The 21,727-nt window shown below is 38.5% G+C and overlaps 1 protein-coding gene across 1 annotated transcript; it reads right to left on the reverse strand.

Annotated features, from left to right (window-relative positions):
* Positions 1–660: 660 nt before the first annotated feature.
* On the reverse strand, positions 661–9,842 carry XB5962685.L (provisional ortholog of granzyme A L homeolog). Its single transcript, NM_001097652.1, is given in 5 exon segments — positions 661–977; positions 2,981–3,244; positions 6,118–6,259; positions 7,215–7,356; positions 9,773–9,842. Coding segments are annotated over 4 exon segments (648 nt in total). The 5' UTR covers positions 7,301–7,356; positions 9,773–9,842; the 3' UTR covers positions 661–821.
* Positions 9,843–21,727: the final 11,885 nt, after the last annotated feature.

Here is a 21,727-nt window from a genome sequence, read left to right on the forward strand (position 1 = left end):
GAATCTGAGGTTTAGAATAATATAACATGATATCCACTGTTTCTCCAATGAATATCTCCCCCAAAATGGGACTCCTCCTGCTGGCTTTTTGAAAAGGGGTCATACCACTGTGAGCTACTGTATGAGAGTTAAACAGGTGGTTCACTTTTAAGTTAGTGTTTAGTATGTTATAGAATGGCTCATTTTAAGTAACTTTTCCATTGGTCTTTCATTTTTTCTTTTTCATAGTTTTATTAATTATTTGCCTTCATATTCTGACTCTTTTCAGCATTTCTACTGCTACTTTTTATTACTCATCTTTCTATTAAGTCCCTTTGCTATTCATATTGCAGTCTCTCAAATCAATGCACGGTTTCTAGGGTAATTTGGAGCCTAGCAACCAGATTGCTGAAATATCGAACTGCAGAACTGCAGAATAAAAAGCTAAATAGCTCAAAAGTCACAAATAATAAAAATTATAAAAAATGAAAACCAATTGCATTTTTTTTTCTCTGAATATCACTCGCTACAGCACACTACAAGTTAAATTAAAGATGAACAACCCCTTTAATCAAAAAGCTTGTGGACAGACAGAATGAAACCATAGACTTTAGGCAACATTGAAACTGCAAAGTTATGTTATGTGAGTGACAGCTTCATCAATACAAAGGAAAAAGGGGACATTTTATATTTAGCTATTTTTATTTCCAGAGGACAAAAACAAAGTAACATTAAAAAAAAAGAATTAATTGTGGCATACAAATGGCTTATGTTATACATCTTTATGACCTTGTCATAAGTATAAATTTACTAGCTCCATAGAATCTGTGGGTTATTTGGAATTATATTCTATTAGTTTCTTTTTTAATCCATTTAATGTAATCACTAGTTAGACGTGTGTAGACATTGGCTCCATTTTCCATACCACAAATTAAGGGTCCAAATGAAACGACACCAGTGAATATGCGGTTGCAGATGAGAGGTCCTCCACTATCACCCTGGAAGAATAAATAAAGTGATATGTTGGTATGATCTGACTTTGTTGTTTTTGTAAGTGTCATGTCTAAAGAACAAAAAACAAGTGGTTAAAAGGCACATTAGTACAGGAAAATGTACTTCCTTCTTTGCAAATACAGTGACAACCACTTCTTCAGAAGTATGGTTTTCCTTCAGATTACACCTCCCTGCTCTTACATAGTTACAGACATCTATCATGTTCAACCTTTACAAATCACCCTAGCGCATATACTTGCTAATAGCTTTTAATGTCATATATATATATATATATATATATATATATATATATATATATATATACATACACACACCTTTATGCAGTATCAGTACACACACAGCATATCAGTACATATACTAAACTAAAGTTATGGTAATTTGTCACAGATACTTTACTTACATTACAGAAGCCCCTTTTTTCTTTGTCACTGGTGCATATCATGTCTTTTGTTACTTTGATTTTAGTCTTCCACTGGTCTTTACATTTCATTCTGTCCAATACAGTTAAACTGACTTCCATCAGTTTGTCAGATCGTTGCTTTCCATTATAGGCAGTAATACCCCATCCGGCTGTTTGACATACAGTCCCAGGCTTGATATCCTTATATTTCGATATTTCGAACTAACTAGATCTTGAGATCACTATAGCTTTGGATATTGTGCTTGTGCAAGAAATTGTTTTATCCACTCTTAATAGTGTTCACCATCACATCACCCAGCAGGCTATTTCATAACTCCACTGCCTTTGCCATAATGAACAATTTGCCCTGCTTCACATCAAAGCTCAGTTCCTCACGTCTAAAGGCCTATTGTACTTTGTTCTAAGGGAAAACAGATCCCTTTACAAGCGCCTCTTCTCTAGAGAAACAACCATAAGATTCATAGTCTATCCTCATAGTTGAAATCTTCCATTCCTTTTACCAGTTTAGTTGCATGTCTCTTCACTCTCTATAATATCCTTCTTAAGTCCTAGAGCTCTAAACTGCACTGCATACTCAAGGTGAGGCCTTACTAAGGAGCGACAAAGGTGCAAAATACTTTTATCCCTCAAATGAATGTCCTTTATTGTCTCTGAAAGACACTGCCTCTAGTTACATAGTTTGTTATCCACAAGAATCCCCAAATCCTTTTCAATTAAGAGGCCTGTAACACTTTACCATTCAGTGCATTACTCGCATTTGTTATTGCTAATGAAGTGCATTAAACCCCATGTTTTACTTTACCAGTTTCGCAATTTAGTGAAAGCGCTCTACTAGGAAGAAGCATCCTGCACGGAACTTATCGTTTTGTACAATTTAGTAGTACAGTATTGGGAAAAAAAGATATAGTACTTTTAATCTCCAAGTCAAGGTTGTTAATAATGGAATTCAAGAGTACCACAGTGTTATGGGTATGGGATAGGTATGGGATCCGTTATCCGGAAACCCATTATCCAGAAAGCTCAATTTGAAGCAAAGCAAGCCTATTGGGGATTTTTTAGTAGACTTGAGGTATGATCCAAATAACAGAAAGATCCGTTATCATGAAAACCCCAGGTTTGGAGCATTTTGAATAACAGGTCCCATACCTGTTATCTCTAACTTGAGCTTCTGAAGTGGTAATTTGCTCACATCCCCCGCTGAGGTACTGTAAGCAGGAATCCTGTTCCAATCTAGAACATTTCAGACAATGAAACACTTTCTGAAATATGTACTAAGACATAGACATTCAATCGACAATATATAAAATTGTTTCTAACAGATCAGTTTGTGTTGCAGAGAGCACTGGTACCGAATAAGGTTCAGTTAAACAAGGCATAAAATTATGAGGAACTTTGGAGTTTAACTCATTGTTGTTTAATCTAGTCTGGTTTGTCGATCCTGTTCCAAGGATTGGATCCCAAGTCATTACCCCATTGCCCAATCAAAGGGTAAATGGGGTAATAACTCTTAATGACATTAAAAGCTATAAGCAAGTTATGGTAATTTGTCACAGATTCTTTACTTACATTACAGAAGCCCCTTTTTCCTTTGTCACTGGTGCATATCATGTCTTTTGTTACTTTGATTTTCGACTTCCACTGGTCTTTACATTTCATTCTGTCCAATACAGTTAAACTGACTTCCATCAGTTTGTCAGATCGTTGCTTTCCATTATAGGCAGTAATACCCCATCCGGCTGTTTGACATACAGTCCCAGGCTTGATATCCTTATATTTCGATGGCAATGGTAGAACATTCACAGCATAACTAAAATTTGCTTTGCCAGACAACTGCAACAACAAAGGTTTTAATATTTATCATCGATCACCTTGCTCATTATTTCCTAAAAACACATTTGAACATCTTAGAATCTTGAACAGTATTATTGTCAAGACATGTACTGTAAATACTCATCGATTTATCAGGGTTGGTGCTAAATATTGTCCAGAGCCTACTGGTGCCCAGACTCTTAGGGGCATATTTACTAAAGAGTGAAATTAGAGCTCATCTTAGTACATCAAAGTGAAATTTCACAGCTTTCTATTGATTTATATAGGATTTTTGGGAGCATTGGGTAAAAGTAAGAGATCACCATGATAAAAACACCTCTAACAAATCCCATAGAAATGTACACAGAGAAATGCAGAATTTCACTCTGGCAAACTGTGATGAGCTGTAGTCTCACACTTTGATTAATATGCCCCATGGTCGCTAAAGGATGGTCCTGTATTGTCTAGAGCTTTAAGGTAAATGCTTTCGATATTCACTTACTGCAACTGAAAGCGTAACTCACTATTTATTTTAAACTCAGGACAAGTAGTTCTGCCTTTCTTAAGATGTGGATATCACTAATGGCACCATTCTAGCACCGTTTGGCAGTGGTGATATCATTACAGTCATGAGGACCTGCTAAGGTCCGGTGGTATAACAATAGTGCACGAAGCCCCCCTGCAAAAAAATCTTTGGAGGAGACCTCCGCACACCTACTCGCACCTCTCTTCAGCTGCCTGGCCACCCGCTCATGTCTGGACTTGAAACTGGAAATTAGTGGCATAACTGGATGTTACTGGGGCCCACAGCAAAATAATTTTAGAGACCCCAAAATCCAGAAGTTGTACTTTTTTACCAATATATATTAAAATTACTCATTAGTTAGGGCCTCATGGAGCCCCCGATACCTTCTGGGCCCCCCTGCAGCCGCAGGGTCTGCTTCCTCTGTAGTTACGCCCATGCTGGAAATCTATCTGAACTGGACATAACCTTTATTAGCTGGACACTTCTCAACATGTGCATCTCCATTGTCCAGGTTCAAACTGCCAAATGGTGCAGGAGGTGTAATTGCAGTAGGTCCGTGCAATCTACCCGACTTTTTCTAATAGACAGATGCCCAAAAATATTTTTTTGAGTTTTGCTGGAACCCTCCAATTACTTGCTCCACCATGGTGCCCTGTTACATGAAGACATTTTATAAAAGGTACAAAGTTTTACCAGGTCTAGTAACCAATAGCAAACAATCAGAGGTTTGCTTACAACCGGGACCAATAAATGGTTGCAGACAGTGGATAGACCATTAAAGGAACAGGAACGTCAAAAAATGTGTTTTAAAGTAATGAAAATATAATGCAGTGTTGCCCTGCACTGGTAAAACTGCTGTGTTTGCTTAAGAAACACTACTATTGTTTATATAAATAAGCTGCTGTGTAGCAATGGGGGCAGCCATTCAAAGGAGAAAAGGCTCAGGTTACACAGCAGATAACAGATAAACTCTGTAGAACATAATGGTGTTATCTGTTATCCACTATTTAACCTGTGCCATATAGCCGTTTTTCAATTTCTGCCATTGCTCCACAGCAGCTTGTTTATATGAACTATAGTAGTGTTTCTGAAGCAAACACATCAGTTTTACCAGTGCAGGGCAACAGTACATGATCTTTTCATTACTTTAAAACACTTACATTATTTGGTGTTACTGTTCCTTTAAGATGTGATTCACCTTTTACTTCATTACCCCATTAGACTTCATAAATGACTGATGACCTAATGGTAGGAAATGATTGTGAAAGGGGAGATATCACGAAAATGAAAAATTTAATATTAGCTTCACCATACTGAAATAAGAAACTTTCTAAACAAAATCAAATAGAATTTTGTACAGATATGGGACCAGCTATCCAGAATGCTCGGGACCTGGAGTTTTCTGGATAATGGATCTTTCTGTAATTTGGATCTTCATACCTTAAGTCTACTAGAAAATCGTGTAAACATTAAATAAACCCAATGGTTTTGCTTCAAACAAGGATTCATTGTATAGTAGCTGGGATCAAGTACAAGCTACTGTTTTATTGTAACAAAGAAAAAAAATCTTTTTAAAAATTTGGATTATTTGGATAAAATGGAGTTTACAGGTGATGGCCTTTCCGTAATTCGGAGCTTTCTGGATAATGGGTTTTCGGATTAGGGATCCCATACCTGTACTTGAAATAATAAAGTTTATCTTTGCTATCCCTTTCTCTGCATCTTTCTCTTCATTCTGTCTTCATGCAGGAGTATGGTGTCAGATTTTCATTGTGAATAGTGATGGATGAATTTGCGGCGCCTAAAAATTAGCGAATTTCCCGCAAATTCGCGAAACGGCGAAAAATTCGCAAAACGGCACTGGGGTCTCGTTTTTTTGACACCAGCGAATTTTTGTGGCGGTTTCGCGAATTTTCTCGCCGGCAAATCGCAGAAATTCACAGTGAATTCCCGCCTGGCGAATAAAACCCATCACTAATTGTGAATAATAAAACTGTATGCACTTCCTGTTAGCTAAATTTCACCCAAATCATTAGCGTCTCACTTGGACTAGAAAGTCTTTTTCATTGACAGTTAAATACTATACAGCTTTTGGGGAGTCCCTCTCCTAGCAGATGTATAACAGCTGAGCTCACTCAAATTTCAGTAGAAACAAAATATAACATGTGCATGTAGAGAGACATGATTTCTGGTGATTTCAATAGAGTGAGCTCTAACACATCCTCTAGCAAAATGCAGCCCCCTATAAGAGAGAATCAAGAGATACAGTGAAGAGTAACTTGATTATTTTAGAAACAGTTCAGAATATTAAATTGATTACACATAGAAAGTTTATTATTTCCCTCGAAACTTAGTTCTGTGATATTACCTGTAATAGTTGGAGGTTATTGGCGTATGAGCGTGGGTCAAACTTCTGGTGTGGGGCCGATCGTACAACCTTAAACTGCTGTCTCAGCTTATTCATTGTTTTTATTGAATGGACACCAAGATCAACTGTAGTAGTTTTGTCACTATAACAACAAACAAATTGTAATTGTAAAATATCTCTGCTTGAATAAAGTGTCAACAGGTGTAACATGAGGGAACTTGCATTACATTTATACTATTGCTTCTAATTGGTAACAAACTAAAAACAGGGGGTTAACCATGGAAACAGAACTCCCAGGGGTACATAATTACAGTTTAAAGCGGTGGTTCATCTTTAAGTTAACTTTTAGTATGTTATAGAATTGATAATTCTAAGAAATTTTTCAATTGTCTTTCCTTCTTCAATTTTTGAATTATTTGCCTTCTTCTTCTTCAGATGCTTTCCAGTTTTCAAAATTCTCTGTAAGGCTACACATTTATTTTTATTGCCACTTTTTATTACTCACCTTTCTATTCAGGCCCTCGGCTATTCATATTCCAATCTCTTTCAAATCAGTGCATGGTTGCTAGGATAATCTGAACCTTAGCAACCAGATTACTATACTACTAAAGTACTTCCTAGGCCAACATGCTGGCCTGCTTACTGTTATTTACAGGTGCGGTGGTTCTATCTTGCCTGTTGTCCCAGGTGTTCAATGCAGAATGCCGGGGAATCACTCTCAATGTTATGTCTCCTGCCTACAGTTCTTCAGTGTAGTCAGGGGTGTAACTACAGAGGGAGCAGACCCTGAAATCTATGCGAGATAGCCCTTCCATAATTTGGAGCTTTCTGGATAACAGGTTACCAGGTAATTGATCACATACCTGTACAGATCCAACCCATGTCTCTGCAGTCAGATTAAATTATTGATGTGAGATAAATTTGAGCTGTTTGCCATAAAGCAGAGAACATTGCTGTATCTTTGCTCGAAACATTGTAGGAGCACAAGAAATTGTAGGAGTACCAAGTCATATACTTTCCTATATCACAATTGCTTCTCTTTATATGTAAGCAACAAGGCAATAACAACTGAAGGTTTAACTAGGAATGTTACTTACACTTTACAAGCAGCTGCTGTCAACACCCAGTTGTCTTTAATCAAAGTTCCTCCACAAAGGCTTGGACCTGTTCTCACTAGAGCCATGTATCGCCTTGCATGAGGAACGGCTTCTTTGCCTCCTGTGATCCCCACACCTGCACCTGTGCAGTATTAAATAAGTGTAAGTGGGATGGCATTTTTTAATTTTGGCACTCTATTTATTAGGAAATATATATATATATATATATATATATATATATATATATATATATATATATATATATATATATATATATATATATATATATATATATATATATATATACACTATTTATAGGATATGTAAACTTTTAAAAATAGAAATATGTAAAAGTATTCATCTATTAAGCTATTTAATAAATACTAAGTAAAAGTGCCACCTGCTGGTCAGGTCCTCTAACTGCATAGTTGAAGAAATAGGAGAGAGATAAGATCAGAAGGAAAACAGAGGCTTGTTCTGATGTTGCTGTGCTCAGGAAAGAGATGGAAAAGGACACTTAAGGCTTTGGATCTTTCTCTTAAGCAGAGTAATATCAGAATAGTTCTCTGCTTTGCTTCTGACTGTATAGCTCCCCAACTGTACAGTACAGGAACTAACTAGCAGGAGATGCTGTTGTTATAAAAGTTATTACATTTGCAGTTAATAAATGGCTTAATAACTTTTTAAATTGAAAAAAAGAAAAAAATTAATGTCAATTGCAAAAGTTATAAGTAAAGCACCCTGAGCAAATTTGCAATCTTTACATCCTTTTCATCCTTCATGGGTAGGTTTGTTCTTTCTATCTCTAAAAAAATCATTAAAGGATGTCAACCCCAAAAATAATTTCTTTCCTATTAAAAGAAAACACAATTCTGAGCAACTTTCCCATATACATTCATTACACATTGTCTATGGTTTTCAAGATATATCTATATGCATTGCTATTGAAAGCAGTGTTTGTCTGTCCCTGCCTATTCTTGTGTTTAAACATTTTATTCAGTTTTGCCATAAACATGAATTATACAACATGACAGAATCCAATCGACAATCACAAAAAGTTTTGTCTAAGACACATTAGAAAGCTTTTCCTATGAACAAATAAAACAAATAAATACATAAGTAATCAAATGAATCCAATCAACCAGTAGGTGTAAAGGAACAGAAAGGAAAAAAAAAAAGAAATAGCCATTGTTTACATGGAATTTTATTCTACCAGTATTATATCACATACGGAGAAACCTAAAAACGTGATCTTTGTTACTAGGATCAAAGACATCAAAAATAAAAAGACCATGTAAGTTTAATAGATTCTTGAGATTTGTCTTTAATTGATTTCATTTTCAAAGCTTTCTGCCAACAAAGCTGATTTATATATCTAGTAATAACGGATATTGGAGGTGTCTCCTTCTTTAGCCAGTAGTTTTTTGGAGGCAGCCATAAACAAAGTTATCAATGTCTTAGTTTTATGGGGGATAAAGTCTAAGTTATGTTAGAAGTTATGTAGATATATCCTGCCTATTCTCTGCCCTGGTGTCTGAGACTGTTGATACAATGTAAGACAAGGCAGTTGATTAACAGACCTGTCTTTGCTGGGGAACCAAGACTTTTGCAAAATTGGGCAGAGAATAGGCAGGGACAGATAAACACTGCTTTCAATAGCAATACACATACAAATAACTTAAAAACCATAGGAAATTTGTAATGAATGTACATGGGAAAGTTGCGTGTTTTCTTTTATTAGGCAAAAACATATTTTTGGGGTTGACTTATCCTTTAAAGCAGTAAAACATTTACCGTTGTGCCTGTAATTGTGATGAAGTATAGTGCTGGAGAAAATGAGTTAATTAAATGGCTCATATCAGTGATGCCCAACTGGCCCATTTATGCTCAGCTCGGCACCCACACTAGGGGACCTCTAGTAAGTCTTTGTCCATTGCCTGCCCCAATTTTATGGGAAAGGGTGATAGGTATGATATAGACTCAGCCTACATTTGTAAATATAACTGCTAGTGAAAGCGGTATTTGTCTGTCCCTTTCTGTTCTGACTCTTGAAACAATGTAAAGGAAGACAGGACTAAGTAGGACTAAGCAGTTAAAACCCACAATACAAAGATGCACAGGGAAAACACAAGGTGATAGAAGTTCAGATGTTCATAGTTAGGGTATTGCCTCTCCTGAACAAATGGCAGCTTTCCTAGCTCTGGCATCTTCCTTCCTTATTAATAAGATTTGCATTGAATATAATGTTTACCTGCCAGGGTAGTAGAATTCTGGCACCCTGTTCATATTCCAGAGGACCCAGACCTGGACAGGGATTCAAGTACACACAGAGGCCAATACAGAACCCCCATCAGCCCAATAAATAGCATTTATGGCAATTTACAGCAGCCCCTCTGGTATTTGCCCAAATCCACAGATTGCCAGTCTGGGCCTGAGGGGACCTGTGCCTTAAGCACAGCCTGTGGTACCGTGTAGACTGTGATTATCGAAATAAAGCTACAAACATTCCAGCCAAACATAAGCATGAGATGAAATCAGTGCTGTAGCCGAGTACTTACATATTGGGCTGTGCAGAAGGAGCATGAAGAGAGACAGGATACAGAAGAACATTATTCTTGCTCAGTTCAGATCTTCACACCTTGTGCTGTCTCCTGCACCTTCTTTTTATATTGATAGTTACACCGGCAGGTGTTAACTGGTTACTGCTGAAATGCTGCAACTGCCATGGCACATAACTGTCATTTATTTTGATGTGGTTACATCTCTTGTACAAAACATATGCACTGCGTGGGTTTCAGGGTATGTGACTGTATTGAGTTTCTCCTTGTTATTAGGCTGGGGATATAATAGCACAGGATGTGTAAAGATCATCAATCATTTCTCTATAACTTTAGCTTTTAATAAGATCTAAAACACCCCAGGCGGGCATCAGCCATGTGATGGTGTCTTAAATTGATTTCCCACAGTTCCAAATCTTGGTCATCTCCTCACCCTGCTGTCAGTGACACTGCACATGCTTGTTATGCTCTGGGCTGCTGCAGGTGATACTGAACATGCTCAGGACTGAACAGTATTTAGGTATGGGACCTGTTATCCAGCATACTGGGGACCTGGAGTTTTCCGGATAAGGGTTCTTTCCATAATTTGGATCTCTATACCTTAAGTCTACTAAAAATAATTTAAACATTAAATAAACCTATTAGGATTGCTTTGCCGCCAATAAGGATTTATTATATCTTAGTTTGGACCCATTACAAGGTACTGTTTTATTTTTAAAGAGTTTCCGGATAACGGATCCCATACCTATACCGTATGTATCTGCCCAGTGGTGTCACTAGTTGGACAAAAACTGGAAAATGATCCCTCTGTCTCCTCAGGTGAGTCTTTAAAAACCTACCTGGCTCAGTACGGATTTATTTTTTATTTCTGCTGTCTGGGGAACAACAATAACAAACAACTGTATTCTGGGTTGTTTGGGATTAAATCTGTGTGTGCTGTTCTAACAAATCTTTTTTGCTGTGTTATTGATCTTGATATCTTTGTTGCCACAGCTGAGATTGGCATCTTAGACAGAAACCACAAATATATATATAGGAGTATTTTGGGGACATATATAGACTCTGTGTTATACTACCTGTAATTCAGTAATTTCCAATAACAAAGTTACAGGTATAGGACCTGTTATCCAGAATGCTAGGACATGGGGTTTTCCGGATAGGGGTCTTTCCATAATTTGGATCTCCATACCTTAAGTCTACTAAAAATCATTTAAACATTAAATAAACCCAAAAGGATTGTTTTGGCTCCAGTAAGTATTAATTATATCTTAGTTGGGATCAAATACTGTTTTATTATTACAAAGAAAAATGAAATGTTTTAAAATTTTTAATTATGTGAGCGAAAAAGAGTCTATGGGAGCTGGCCTTCCCGTTATTTAGAGCTTTCTGGATAACGGGTTTCAGGATAAAGAGTTATTTAATTATTTATTTTATAGTTTTTTTAAATTATTTGCCTTTTTATTCTGACTCTTTACAGTTTTCAAATAGGGATCACAATCCCCATCTAAAAACAAATGCTCTGTAAGGCTACAAATGTATTGTTATTGCTACTTTTTATTACTCATATTGCAATTCAGACCCTCCCTTAATTATATACCAGTCTCTTAATCAAATTATTGCATGGTTGCTATAAGAATTTGGACCCTAGCGACTAGATTGGAGATATTGCAAACTGGAGAGCTGCTGAATAAAAAGCTAAATAACTCCAAAACCACAAATAATAAAACATGAAAAGCAGTTGCAAACTATTGCAGAATATCACTCTCTACATTATACTAAAAGTTAACTCAAAGTTGAACAATCCCCTTAACTGTATGTTAAAGTTGAACTCGTTGAATATTCACTAAAAAGTATGTAGATGTATAAGCCTCCCTCATGGCCACCACAGAAGGTTTACATACCTCTAAAGAGATGCTTTTTGCTTACAAAAATACACTTTTGGTTTTATGGTCCTAAATCCTATGTAAAAGAGACTATAAAAATAAAATATATGTGTTCCATGGGCTTTAGACAATAAAACAAACACTAGTCTATTACCCTGTCAGTTTTTGATTTGGACACTAGATGGCAGGCTAGTCAAATATAAATTTTGGCAACTGAGAAACTTGGAGAATGGAGAGTGGAAAGGTGGTGTTTACATGTAACCCTTTCACTGCTGGATGCAGTGATAGATTCTGGAAATGTTGAATCTAAGGCACCTGTCACATTTGAGTGTCTGGCAGAGACTATGTTGCTGAATGGGAAAACTCTGCATACTGCCATGTGTGCAGGGGGGGCTAGTAACAAAATGCTGATTTTCCCTTCTTAAATTGTTAAAAAGTTGATGTTTTTTTTCTATTCCATCAACCCAGCAATCTAAAGTATTGCTGCTAGGCCTAGAGGTTTAGGGATGCATTATTTATTCTTTCTTTAAAAAGAATACTCCTGCTAAAAAAGTCTGAGAACCTCTGTTCTAAGGTCCATTGGAGAAGCTTCCTACATAGATAATTAACCCATGAGCAGCTTTCCTTTAAATTTTGCGTGAGACGGCATACAAAATATTTTGGAACCTTTGAAGTTCAAGTAAACCCTGATAATGAGGGAGCAGAATTCCTTTTGAAGTTTGGTGCCCACAATGAGATAATAAAACTATAATGATATTGTGATCAGACCTTTTCCCAATATCCCAGGGATGCTATTTTGCACTTTTTTCAAGGTCAAAATTCTTTGAACCACTTACTAATACGCACAATAAGTATTTGTACTACTGTGTCCAAAAGGTTCCAATGTTCTGAAGTGATTCCTCGAATTTCAGGGGGGAAAATTCCTGGTATCCTGGGAGTCAGGTCCTGAGGCTTGTGTCGGTATTGCTGTAATCGGAAATGTTCCATTTTATGGTAACCTGTATGCAAGGGATTTTTTTTTAACTTTCCTACATTCTATCACAGATTGCAATATAATAGAAAATAAAGTAACAGGCTTTTTTTGCATGTTTAGTCTAGATTTCAAATAAAAACTGATATTTTATGAAATCTGTATTGGGTTAATTGTACAGAATCTCAAGGGGCAAACAGAAATTATTTAAACAGATATTTAGGGCGTTATTTACTAAACCTCATTTTTTCTGGTTGGGGTTTTTGGGGTATATTATACCCCAATGCTGTAAAAAGGCCGAATCCAAAAACCCGGCATCTCAAACCTGTCGAGTTCATGTATAACATTTACAGTACAGGAAACAGTTTACAACCATGAAAACTACTATGAAAAACAGGGCTCCCCAACATGAAAGTCTGCCTGCTGTGACTGCTTACCATGTGTAAACTTTAAAATGTCTCAGTACCAAGATTAACTATAAACTGCATTGTTCACAAATGAAATCCCCCTGCATTGTTCACACCTGGGACACCAGTGGCGTAACTACAGAGGAAGCAGACCCTGCAGCTGCAGGGAGCCCAGGAGGTATAGGGGGCCCATGAGGCCCTAATTAATGAGAAATTACAACATACATTGGTAAAACAGGACAAACTTTGGGTATGTTGGGGGCCCTAAAATTAATTTTCCGTGGGGCCCAGTAACATCTAGTGACATCTCTATTATTCACACCCTGTACTGTTCACACCTGAGACCCGGACTGAAACTACCCACATTATTCACCTGTTCACATCTTATAAAAAATGCTAAATGGGGCACAAGCACTGTGTCACTGTATGTAGTACATCTTAGAGTAGTCCTGATAGGTTTCCCTGTCTCCAGCTCTGTTCTGCCTGCCCTATGCTCCCTGTGTGTGCCATAATCTTTGACTGTCCTACCCTGCATTTGTATGTGTCATACTCTGCCTTCCCTATGCTCCCGGTGTGTGCCATATTCTGCCTGCCCCATGTTTGCTGTAACATAGTAAGTTAGGTTGAAAAAAGACACACATCTATTAAATTCAACCGTTCAACTATTTTAAATTCCTTCCTGACTCCAAAATGGCAATCGGAATAGTCCCTGGATCAACTGTGTGCCATACTCTGTGCGTGTCATACACTGTGTGTGTCATACTCTGCCTGCCCTATGTTCCCAGTATGTGTCATACTCTGCCTGCCCTATGCTCTCTGTGTGTGTCATACTCTGCCTGCCCTATGCTCCCTGTGTGTGCCATACTTTGCCTGTCCTATGCTCCCAGTGAGTGTCATACTCTGCCTGTGGAAAATAAGACTGGTAGGGGTTTGTTCTGGAGGTTAGTTAGCATTTGAAAATTGTTGTTAGGGGCCCCTAAGGTGTTTAATCGTGTGCTGGGGGTGCTGTGTTGTCGAGAGGGGAGGAGGAGGCATATGGATTTAAGGGTATGTCTTAATATGACTTAACTTTTTTCACATATGAGTGATGAATGATATCCCTGCAGTAAGTGCCAATCATTTTCGTTTTTTTGGTGTGCTACCACCATTAACGGTCTTGTGGTAACATGGGTGTGGTTTAAAGTGGCTGAGTTTAAAACAGGGAGTGGCTAACACTAGCTTCCATTATATGAAAAATTCCGGCCCTCTCGTTACCACAGAAGTTGGAAAGCACTGATGTATACTATGCAATAATAGAAGCAGCTGCCCAACTTTGTGTTAAACCACTTACTGAATCCATTTAGACCACTTGACTCTTCACTTCTTGCTGATGTGGCTGCTTCTGATACCACAAGGGACTCAGTTAGGCTTCTTGCTTTCCGAATTCTCTACAAGCTAGCACAATAGCAATGTTAACCAGACTCTATATTCAGATATGTCAGTGCAAAGGGGGTGGAGAATCATAGAGGCAGATCTTCCTTGTCTCATCCAGCTAGTGTAAAATATCATAAAGAAATATGTCCAGTTCACTCCAGTTTGTAATGCATCCACTGGGTACTTTGGCCTCTCTAAGGGATTAGAGGCTGAGTTCATTGGTCTATAAACATGTCCCTGACAAATGGAGGAAATGGGGCACCCATTCCAATTAGAAGAAAGGAGGTTCCAGCTAAATATTCAGAAGGGATTTTTTACAGTGAGAGCTGTGAAGATGTGGAATTCTCTCCGTACTGGCTGATACATTAGATAGCTTTAAGAAGGGGTTGGATGGTGTTTAGCAAGTGAGGGAATACAGGGTTATGGGAAATAGCTCATAGTACAAGTTGATCAAGGGACTAGTCCGATTGCCATCTTGGAGTCAGGAAGGAATTTTTTCCCCCTTTGAGGCAAATTGGAGAGGCTTCAGATGGGTTTTTGCCTTCCTCTGGATCAACAAAGCTAATCTACTATGTTACTGTACTACCTCCCTGAAACATTAATGGAACACTGGTGTACTTGAAATAAATGGGGGAAGCTTCCCTTTGCAATATATATGTATATGGCATCTGTTTTACATACTACTTTTGTATATGACTTTAAAAGGATGAGCTAATGACAGGATCCCTCAAAATTCCCATTAATAACACATGCTATAAATGCATCTTGCAGATCCAGGCTGAAATCCATGCAAGTTCAGTTCTGCATGTGCACCAACGAGTGCATGGGATGATGCCTGGTAAGTTGGTACCTGATTGTCATTAACCCAGAGGCAAAATGTTGGCAGCCTATATGATATATACAACACAGTAATGCATATATTTTGTGATACCGCTCACCTACGTAACCAAGGCACCAGGTATGAAATGGAAGGACACTTTTCTTTGAAAGTAAAATTTTGCTTTATTGGACAATGGTTATGTAAGCAATCTGTTGTTAACTGTAGGGTCTCATTTAGCAAACAATCAATGATCTTTAGGTAATGCATATGAGGGGCAATTTTCTAACGAAACACCAGAGACACGAACATTAGACTTTAAACTTCAATTTTGGGAAAATGTCAAAAAGGGGGATGAAAAACGATTGAAAAAAAGTCTTTATTTCTGGTGAACAATCTGAAAACAACTGAATTGATAGAAAGTGTTTGGAAGGTGAACAGCCCCTTTAAAATGACATGACATTATGGGTTCAGATAAGGTTTGGCCGAGTTCAAATCTTGCAAAATGTGTTTGGACACAGCTGAATTCTGGATTTGGTGCATCCCATCAGAGCCAGCACATTTGCAGGTTTTGCTTTAGTACAAAGTATCTTGTCACACGCCCCTGGCATCCATTAGCCTATTTCACATACACATACCCATAACCTTTGTATTAGTTTAAGCCCTTTCTGTTTCAAGTGGGAGGCTGGCCACTTTTTTTTTTATTTCTTTATTGTGGTTACTATGCATTGTGCTTCTTCATACAACCCTCAAACCACATTTTTCTTTTTTGTCATTTTTAAGAAACCACGTCTGCCACCTCCCTTAAGGGCAGATTAGACCGATTCGGCAGTTTATCTGCCCATGTGTGGCGGCTCCCGACGGGTCCTCCCGATCTATATCAGGCCAAAAATCGGCCAGATATCGATTGGTCAAGTTTGATCTTTTGTACGATCCAGGACCACATCGGCTAGTTGATGTGGTCCTGCGACCCGTCGGAGCCCATTCGTAGCATCGTAATCCGATCAATTGGCCCCAGGGCCGAACGCTCGCATTCATCTGTAGTGGGCATATCGGGTTAAAATCCGTTGTTTGGCGACCTTGCCAAACGAGCGGATCTTATATTGTATGGCCACCTTCCAGCAATCTTTTTACCTCCAGTAGGTTGTGAAGCTCCAAAGGGCCATTGAAGCAATTTCTAAACTGAAACTAATTACAATTCTGGGTGACAGTTACGTTATGTGGGTACTGGGGCCAAATGGTCTCAGTGACAGCCCTTCATTCTTCAACTTTACCCCCTTATTAAAGGATCTCTTAGGTGTTTTGGTGACATATCTGCACTTATGAATAAAGAGCTGAAAGGTGTTACTGGAATTACTGGATGCTTGATATATTTATGTTCCTGGAAGAGAGCATTTAGCTGAAAACAGTTAGGTGTAGGACAGTTTTAGGTTGTTCTTACTGATATTTATATGCTGTGGTGAATAGTATGACGTGCAATCAAACCCACCACACAGGAAGCGGAGACCCTCACTGTCGTTGTCTCGCTGCCATCATATGGGTGGTTTCTTGGTCATAATCTACTGAATCATAAAGCAGCTCCTGAATGCAAAGAAAAGGAAATGCAGAACATTAAGAAGAGACACATCTAAGAAAGTCTGTGAGGGGAGGGCTGCAGTTTTGCAAAAGGTACAAATGAGAAATCTAACTAATGCAATGCAATGCTAACTAAATGTGTCATTTTTTACTATATCACAGGTAGGCAAGTGCAGGATGATGACATACAGGGTTTCATGTTGTATTTGAGTTGTAATTAAAAAACAGTCAAAGGGCCAAAGGTCAGACCGTCTACATTATTAAAATAATGGAGCCCAGCAAAGTCTAAAGCCCTCACACTACCAAAGACAGCCCTGACCCGCACTAGTTAAAATGACCATACATCAGCTTATGGCAATTCCATATTTCTAGCTTTTAGAAAGAGGATCCAGAGTGCATGTCTGGCGTGAAACTAACAATGTAAAAACAATCAAACAATCCCACACAGCTCTATATGGATACTAGAAAAGCTCTACTTAAAGCAGCCCCCACCTGGCATTTTCCCACAGTCTTCAGATCCACAGCTACAGTAGGAGTAGTCTTTGTACTAATAAATGGCAGTTTTAAAGGGATGATCATATAATGCACTGTTGCCCTGCACTGCTAAAACTGGTGTGTTTGCTTCAGAAACACTACTATAGTTTATATAAACAAGCTACTGTGTAGCCATGGGGGCAGCCATTCAAGTACAGGATACACAGTGGATAACAGATACAGATAAAGAATCCCATTGTATGGTACAGAGCTTTTCTGTTATCTGCTGTGTATCCTGTGCCTTTTCTCCTTTTTCAGCTTCGAATGGCTGCCTCCATGGCTACACAGCAGCTTGTTTATATAAAATATTTCTGAAGCAAACGTACCAGTTGTACCAAGGCAGCACAGCAGTACATTATATTTTCATTGAATGAGAATATAATTTTTTGGTGTTACTGTTCCTTTAACACAATGCCCAAATTTGAAAACGTGTGGGTTTAGAAGCACTATAGCATTAACCTGCATTTGTACACATTAAAGAAATCTTTTTCTGATGCTTTCGTTGTCAGGGGAGTAAAGGTGGCCATAGACGCACAGATAATAATGTACGAAACAAATTTTCTTCCGATATTCCATGTGTGTATGGTGGAAAAAGAGCCGACCGATATCGGCAGAAGACTTGGATATCGGTCGGCTCGTCAATCGGGCTGGACAGAAAATTTTGATCGGGTGCCTTTGAAGGGACCCAGGAATTCCCATAGGGAGGAAGCACACCAAACAATTGGCTTTGCCTTTTAAAACATTTATTCAGCAGAGTTGGCACAAGCTTTCGGGGTCAACCCCTTCCTCAGGTGCAATAAAAATCAAAATGTATGTTGGTATATTTGAAGGGACCCAAACATCGGCCATTGTTAGTGCTGAATCGTCAGATACAGGTAGAATTCTATTGTTTCTTCCTGTATATCTACCTGTATATCTGACGATTCAGCTCTACACGTGTGTATTGAAATTGTATTGAAAGATCGTAATTGTTACGTCTATGGCCACCCTAACAGCAGAGGAAGCAGACCTTGAGGCTGCAGGGGGGCCCAGGAGGTATAGGGGCCCCATGAGGTCTTAATTCATGCACAGTTTCAATAAATATTGGTAAAAGAGGTCGACCTCTAGTCAGTTTGGGGACCTGAAAAATATTTTCTAGTAATGTATCTAGTTACACCACTGATCATTTTCTTTCAAACAGTCTGATACAAATGCTTATTCCCCTTGGGCAGGTCAATTCAGGGCTTTTGTGGCAAATATTTCAATATAAATAATTTTCCTGGCAACTGTTCATGGTATACTTTACTTAGAAGAGTAACCACCAGGTGTGGCATTGTCCATTCTCATGTGCAAATGTTAGTGACAACTATTAATTTCCTTTCAAGATGTAATGTTTAACTCACACCTTGACCACTCACTTATTTATCAGTAGGTAGTAGCATTTGGGGTTTCCTGGAACAGATATGTCTTTAGGCATCTATTCACACTGTGGTTCACCTGAAATGCACACAAATAAATGATGACATGCACATAAAGGAACTAGAACATGTCACATGACCTACACAAGAAGCAATGTGCTAATTTTCGGTTTTAGATTTTACTGGACATCAAACCAATGGGCTTAAACAGAAAATAATGTACCACCAGTTATAAAACATGAGGATAGTAGAACACAAGGAGTTCCTTGACTCCATAGGCTATGGACACACAGGCTGAAGGCTCCAGCTGTTGTTGGCTGCGTATTTTTGCAGACTGAGAGAAGCTCCGATGTGTGTGACCGCACACAGGCTGATCAAATACAAATCAATGGAGCAGGGACAGGGAGCAGATCTGCTTCTCTCAGCCTGCAAAAATACGCAGCCTGAAAACAACTGGATCTTTCAGTCAGTATGCCCATAGCTGTAAACCACAACAATGAAGGCTGAGTGCTTTTATACAGGACATTCAATTCAGAAGAAACATTTAATATCCTCACATTTTACAACAGGAGGTAAATTCTTCTTTTTTTTTTTTTTTATAAAACACAAGTTTCATTGAGTCATGTGATTCAAGTAACATGACTAAGCACTGATAAAAAACTCCCTAGGCATTTTTTATAGAGATATATTTTACAAGATATTTGTGGTTTCTGTATATTACATTTTTATACTTGTAATTTTTTTACTTTTTTAATCACTGGGCCTGGTGCGCATTTGCAATCGTTTAAAAAGCTTGCTTTTCTTCATTTCTAAAGGCCCCCATACACGGGCCATTAAAAGCTGCCAACAGACCGAGTCGGCAGCTTATTGGCCCATGTGTGGGGCCATCCGACGGGCTTCCCTGATCGATATCAATCTGGCAGGCTAAAAAATCCCGTCGCCCATTTCGGATGCATTATGGCCTTAGGGCCCACGATCGGATATGCCAACTTTAATGTGGGCATATCGGGGAGAGATCTGCTCAGGCGGCATTGTCAAACAATTGGATCGCTACGTCTATGGCCACCTTAAGTTTCTTTTTTGCACATATGCACCTGGGCTGTTGAGAGGATCCAGGAAAAACAAAGAAGATGGCGGCATGGCACTCCTACAGTAGGACCCCTGGTCAGTGAACAGGAGCATCGTCCTGGGGTCTTACATAAATTTTTATTATTATCACTGTGGGGTGACTAACATTTTGGCATCCCTTGTTATTCTACCTTTCTTTATCCTTTAATTGAAGATACTTGTCTAATATTAAAAGGCAAAAGTCTGAAACAGTATTGTCAAACTTTTTCCACGCAGCAGCTAGATGTAACATATCACATATTATATTAAAATGATGATTTCATGCAAAGAAATCTTTGGAAATAATTTGGGGAAAATTCTGCCTGATTATACGTCCCACAGACTTCCAGCTGGACGACCATAGTGGCCCCTGAACAACATGTTGCTCTCCAACCCCTTGGCTATTGCTCCCAGTGGCCTCAAAGCATGCTTATTTTTGAATTCCTGGCTTGAGGCAAGTTTTGGTTGCATACTACCAAATAGAATCTCCCGTAGTCTGCCAGTCCACATAGGGCTACCAAATAGGCAATCACAGCACTTATTTTTCAGGAACATTTTTCATGCTTGTGTTGCTCCCCAACTTTTTTTTACATGCGAATGTTACTCATGGTTAAAATTTGGGGACCCCGAGTCTACAGTATATACTACAGTAAGGCTAAGCAAAAGAGAAGTCATGGTACAGGTTCAACTTTGTCCAAGCATATTATCTCATATCAGCCAAAGGTAATTGCTTATTGCTTGCTATGGGATACTGCACTGGAGAAAAACTTAAACTATATAATTTAAAGGAGAACTAAACCATAAAAATGAATATGGCTAAAAATGCCACGTTTTATATACTGAACTTATTGCACTGGTCTAAAGTTTCAGCTTGTCAATAGCAGCAATGATCCAGGACTTCAAACTTGTCACAGGGGGGTCACCATCTTGGAAAGTGTCTGTGACACTCACATGCTCAGTGGGCTCTGAGAAGCTGTTGAGAAGCTAAGCTTAGGGGTTGTCGCAAATAATCAAGCAGAAAATGCTGTCTGTAATATAAGCTGATGCTACAGGGCTGATGATTAAATTCTGTTTCTGGTTTCTGTGCTGCCATAATTATCTGTATTAATTACTAATCAGCCTTATATTGTGACATTTCTATTCTATGTGTACTATATATTGTGAGTGGGTCCCTAAGCTCAGTAAGTGACAGCAGCACAGAGCATGTGCAGTGAATCAGCAGAAAAGAAGATGGGGAGCTACTGGGGCATCTTTGGAGAAACAGATCTTCCCTGCCCTTGCCTTGGGCAGGTACAGAAGTCCAAAACACAATGTACAACATTTCTAGCCTACTTCTTTAGTTTAACTTTCCTTGTCCTTTAACAGAGAATAAGGAAGACATTACCATTTGAACATCCCCCAAGAATCAATATGTCATTTGTTGTCATTTTTTCTTTGCTTCCATGAACCTTGGTTATGTAGAAAGTATGGGGCAGGAGTTCCAGGTGATAGAAACAAATCATAGATGGGGTTACAAGGTCTCTTAGGTGCTCAGGTACCATATGGTTAAGCCAGGACAGGTAGCGCTCCAGTAATTTGCCAATATGTAAAGGGCATTTTGGAGTACTGATTCTGTTGGGGACCTTGGAATGTCATATGATATGGCTTGTATGTTTGATTGGGAATGAAGACCTCTGGCTGTTTTTTTGCATATTGTGTTCCTGTTTTATTGGAGTTCATAGATGTTCATTCACAGAACATCCTTCTAAGTTGGTTCCCTGCTTTGTAGAGAAGAATAACAAAATAGGTAGCTAGACATGTACATTCTACATAGTGATATGTTTCTCAAAATATCATAACCTCCATGAAATTA

Source organism: Xenopus laevis, chromosome 1L, assembly GCF_017654675.1.
Source record: "Xenopus laevis strain J_2021 chromosome 1L, Xenopus_laevis_v10.1, whole genome shotgun sequence".
NCBI lineage: Eukaryota > Metazoa > Chordata > Amphibia > Anura > Pipidae > Xenopus > Xenopus laevis.